The sequence below is a fragment of the Penaeus vannamei genome, chromosome 40, assembly GCF_042767895.1.
Source record: "Penaeus vannamei isolate JL-2024 chromosome 40, ASM4276789v1, whole genome shotgun sequence".
Classification (NCBI taxonomy): Eukaryota; Metazoa; Arthropoda; class Malacostraca; order Decapoda; family Penaeidae; genus Penaeus; species Penaeus vannamei.
This window is the reverse complement of record NC_091588.1, coordinates 18,555,220-18,557,719: the sequence shown is the minus strand read 5'-3', so window position 1 is coordinate 18,557,719 and position 2,500 is coordinate 18,555,220. Positions and strand designations below refer to the sequence as shown.

Sequence of the window (2,500 nt, the reverse complement as noted above, 5' to 3'; positions counted from 1 at the left end):
TGTAGGGCGAGTTTCAAATTGTTTCGTTTTTGTTTCATTTTTTCAATTTTCTCCTTCTTCTTCTTTTTCTTCTTCTTTTTTTAAATTATTGGAGTATTAGCAGTTGTCTTAATAGTAGTAATGTGTTCAGTTATTTTCATTGTTATCATTGTTGCTGCTATTGTTATTGTCATTATTGCTATTAACATCATTATCATTACCATTAATGTAATTATGATCATTTTCACTGATATTGTCGGTTCTATTGTTATTGAAGTTATTATTGCTATGGCTGTTGCTTTTGCAGTTGTTATTATTATTATCATTGATGTCATTGCCATTATTATTACAAGACTCCTGACATGGTTTACTTTTCCTCAAGAGTCACTAGCTTTTTCTCGTGTATCCCTCTTCCCTTCTTTATTCTATGATTTTCCTTTCCTCACCCTCACCCTCATCTTCTCCCCACCCTAACCCTCGTTCACTAAACGCATCCCTCTCTCATCCTCACCCTACACACTCCCCACTTATTCCACCCTCTACTCTCTCCCTCTCCCCACCCTTCATCCCACCCTTAACTCTCTCCCTCTCCCTATCCCTCATTCTTTCTATCTCCACCCCACCCTCTCCCTCACCCCCACCTCTCCACTTCAACGCACCTCTCTCACTCCTTCCTCGCCCTCCTCTCCCCCCGCAGGGAATTCCATGAAGTTTCTCCCTCTCCCTCACCCTCACCACCAAACACATCTCTCTCAAGCTGCTCCCGCCCTCCTCCCACCCCACTCGCTCCCTCTCCCTCCCACCTCTCTCCACCAGACATGCCTCTCTCCCGCCTCTCCCTTACTCCCTCTCCCCACCCCTCACTCCTACCACCATACTCTTCTCTCTCTTTTCCTCACCCTCACCCTCTCCCCTCCTTCCGCCCCCACCCTTCCTCCTCTCCCTCATCCCACTCTCTCCCTTCCCTCTCCCCACCCTCACCCTCTCCCCACCCTCTCCCACTCTCCCCACCTTCTCCCTCACCCCACCCCCCACCCTCACCCTCGCTCCACCTCTCCATACAAACGCACCTCTATCCCGCCTCCCTAACCCTCTTCCCCTCTCCCCGCCCTCACCCCACCCTCTCCCCCACCTCTCCACCAGACGCACCTCTCTCACCCTCCTCTCCCTCCTCTCCCCCCGCAGGGGAATTCCGCGTGAAGCTTCTCCCTCTCCCTCACCCTCTCCACCAAACACACCTCTCTCTCCCCTCATCCTTTCCCTTTCTCCCTCGTCCCCACCTCACTCCCTCCCCACTCCTTCCTTCCTCCTCTCCCTCTCCCTCTCCCTCCTTCACCCCCACCCTCACCCACTCTCCCTCATCCCCCACTCTCTCCCCTCTCCTCTCCCTCACTCACTCACCCTCTCCCCCACCCCCACCCTCTCCCTCTCCCTCACCCCACCCCACCCCACCCTCACCCTCCTCCCACCTCTCCACCCGACGCGCCTCTCTCACCCTCTCCCCACCCTCACACCACCCATACTCTCTCCTTCTCCCCCACCCTCACCCTCACCCTCTCCTTCACCCCAACCCCACCCTCACCCTCGCCCCACCCCTCCACCCGACGCGCCTCTCTCACCCTCCTCTCCCTCCTCTCCCCCGCAGAATTCCGCGAAGCCTTCCGCCTCTTCGACAAGGACGGCGACGGCACCATCACCAAGCAGGAGCTGGGTCGCTTCATGAGGAACCTGGGTCAGTTCGCCACCGAGGAGGAGCTCAGGACGATGCTGGACGAGATCGATATTGACGGTGAGTGAGAGGGTGGGAGGGGGTGGGGGGAGGGGAGTGAGGAGGTGGGGGTGGATGGAGTGAGGAGGTGGGGGAGGGGGGAGGTGGTGGGGTGGATGGAGTGAGGGTGAGGTGGTGGGGATGGAGTGGAGAGGAGTGGGAAGGATGGGGTGAGAAGGATGGGGTGGGAAGCGGGAGGTGAGTGGGAGCTGATGGTGGATATATGGGTGGGGGTGGATGATGATGATAGGTCAGGAGGTAATATTTGATAGCTTATGGATGTGGATGGGGTGGAAGTTGGAGGAGACAGTGGGGGATGGAGTGAAGGATGAGGGGGAGTGAGATGGGGGAGAAGATGATCAGGAGGTTGGGGGTGGATGGGAGGAGGGAGGTGGGAGGTGAGTGTGGGATGTAGGTTGGATTTAAAGGAGGGGGGGAGACGAAAATGGGGAGTATTTGGGAGGAGGAGGGTGTGGATGGAATAAGGATGGTGGAGGTGGATGGGGGAGTGAGGATAAGGATTGGTGTGGTGTGGATGGCACAAAATGGGTGAGGACCTTCAAAGAGTTAAATGGGAGGGGGTTCGGTGCTTGTGTGGAGGGAGGCTAAGAGGATGGGTGAGGGTTTGAGTGTGTTATGTGTGCTGTATATATACATATATATATATATATATGCAATATATATATATATATATCCGTACGTATATGCTAATATATATATATATATATATATATATATATATATATATATATA

General features: G+C 53.7%; 1 protein-coding gene across 1 annotated transcript in view; it reads left to right on the top strand.

Annotated features, from left to right (window-relative positions):
• Positions 1-2,500, top strand: part of LOC113817058 (uncharacterized) — a 111,468-nt gene that overhangs the window by 89,817 nt on the left and 19,151 nt on the right. Inside the window, exon 3 of the mRNA XM_070117517.1 lies at positions 1,625-1,768. Within this exon, the coding sequence (XP_069973618.1) occupies positions 1,625-1,768 (144 nt within the window). The remainder of the gene's footprint in view (positions 1-1,624; positions 1,769-2,500) is intronic.